Source organism: Etheostoma cragini, chromosome 11 (assembly GCF_013103735.1).
Source record: "Etheostoma cragini isolate CJK2018 chromosome 11, CSU_Ecrag_1.0, whole genome shotgun sequence".
Lineage (NCBI taxonomy): Eukaryota > Metazoa > Chordata > Actinopteri > Perciformes > Percidae > Etheostoma > Etheostoma cragini.
The window spans coordinates 5,453,468-5,455,668 of record NC_048417.1 but is presented as its reverse complement, the minus strand read 5'-3'; the positions used below and the strand labels follow the sequence as shown (position 1 = coordinate 5,455,668).

The window sequence follows — 2,201 nt, the reverse complement described above, 5'->3', positions numbered from 1 at the left end:
ATATATATATATATATATATATACAGTATGAATATGCCAAATTTTAAACCAACAATATACAGCAGAGAGTAGATTTGACAGCAAATATGTCTTTAAATGCTCACTAGTTCCACAGGTTTATGTGACACAGTGTATGCAATTGACGTAAATTAACATAATTAGAATGTTTTTTTACTTTTCGCAGACCTGTATTTTTTGCAATATGAACAAGTTCATTGTTGTAAGTATTTTAAGTCCACGCTCTCTCTCTCTCTCTATAGTATGTTAGTCTTACTGGAGCCAGGCTGCAGTATCTGAAGCGTTACAATGAGTTTAATACATTTTCTGAACCAGGGGTAAAAAAGGGCATAGATCAGAGGGTTTAAACAGGAGTGAAAATAGAAAAGACACAACACAAATGCATTGGATGAAGCATTGAGCAAGTTATCGCCTGGAAGAGCAACACAGTAATATGGGGAGAAACATATTAGAAACACAACAACAACAACACCGAGAGTCCTGGCTGCTTTCATTTCAGATTTCTTAGCAGTTACTTTCACTGAACCCTGAAGTGTGACAGATGCAGTATGAGACCGCATGGCACGAGCCTGAGACACAGCCACCACAAACACTCTCATATACAGAACTATGATGACAGTTACAGGACCAATAAAGGATACAACTAGATCAACAAGTCCTGCAAAATAATTATTGACAACCACACACTCCCCATAGCAGGAGTTATACCTGCCTGGTTGTTTGAAGTTATCACTTAGCACCAGCATTTCAAAGATTACAGAACATATCCAACACAGACAAACACAGACTTGAACTCGTTTTTCTGTGACTTTAGTAGAGTAATGCATAGGATCACAAATAGCCACATAGCGGTCAATAGATATAAGCACCATGCTTCCTACTGATGCAGAAGTAATGGTATAGTCCAAAAGATAATACAGAGTACACATGATGTCACCGAGGAACCAGCAGCCGTCTATGAGTATAATTTGAAAGAAAATGAGGAGGCCCACGAAGAAATCTGAGACAGCCAGAGAGAGGAGGAGGAGGTTGGAGGGGGTGTAGAGCTGCCTGGAGAGGAAGAACAGCAACAATATGATTTGTTATATGTATAGGACACAATAATTAACATGACACTATCTTCCACCAAATTCTAACATATCTAACATTTTGTTAGAGAACATTGTCTCCCATACTTGAAGTGGGAGATGGAGATGATGACCAGCAGGTTGAGACTTGTGGTGATCACAGTTATGGAGGAAAGTGTAATGTAAGACAGTATGAACTCAAAGTGAGTATGCGTTTGCTTCTTGCAGGAGGCATTGATGAGTTGCGGGAAGCAGAGTTCAACTTCTTCCAGGATCTCCATCATCAAGGACAGAAATAGAGATTGCGGACTATAGCTCTGTCAACTCTCTGAGCACAGCTCTCTTTAATACAGCCAAGTTATAGCTGCCCTCCCTCCCCTGTCTTCTGCTGCATTGTTTTCATTTGCAGCTGAGAAAGACATCACTCATCCCACCCTCACCTCTTCAAGTCATGCTCTCCATTTTAATCTTCATCACTCTGCTGAACCCAGTATTCCTGTGGGACTGAAATCACTTCTCTGACTGCAGTCATATACTGGGAATAAAGGGAAATTCTGCATGTGGGGGAACCCTAAAGTTAGCCGGGGGGACCTTGGACATGACATTGCATAATGTCACACCCACAAAGCATGGTAAACAAGATAGAGTAAAAACGTTCACAGTGGTCAAAAGACAAAATAAGAGACATATTTGTGTTTACAGTGGCAGCGCTCTCTAGTGTCCATGAAAAGGTGTAAGTCCGACAAGTTTCTAATGAGGAGGCAGATTTGGGTGGTAGTTATGGAAACCACCACCCCGGTCTATCACTCTTTGGGCACTGACCCAGACTTCCGAGCAATGTTGAAGAGGCGTGTGTCAAGACAGCCTCTTCACACTCAAAGCTTTCAGCATTTCTGGAAGGACCTTATCAATCTCCGGCGGTATGCCGCTGTGGAGCTGTTTGACTATCTCAGTGACTTCCAGCAGGGAAATTGACTACTCTGTCTCTACCATTAAGTGTGCGTTTGTTTCCTTTAGGAGTTCTTTAAAGGGCTCTTTCCACCACTCAATCACCTTCTCACTTGAGGTCAACAGCGTCCCATCCTTACTGTACATGGCTTGGATGGTTCCCCTTCT

The 2,201-nt window shown here is 41.9% G+C and overlaps 1 protein-coding gene across 1 annotated transcript; it reads right to left on the bottom strand.

The window, feature by feature from the left end:
* Positions 1-251: 251 nt before the first annotated feature.
* Positions 252-1,366, bottom strand: LOC117953192 (trace amine-associated receptor 13c-like). The gene is made up of 2 exons (XM_034886012.1): positions 1,194-1,366; positions 252-1,068 (listed from the first exon to the last, which is right to left on the bottom strand). The coding sequence occupies exons 1-2, from the start codon at positions 1,364-1,366 to the stop codon at positions 255-257; spliced, it is 987 nt and encodes a 328-aa protein (XP_034741903.1). The 3' UTR covers positions 252-254.
* Positions 1,367-2,201: the final 835 nt, after the last annotated feature.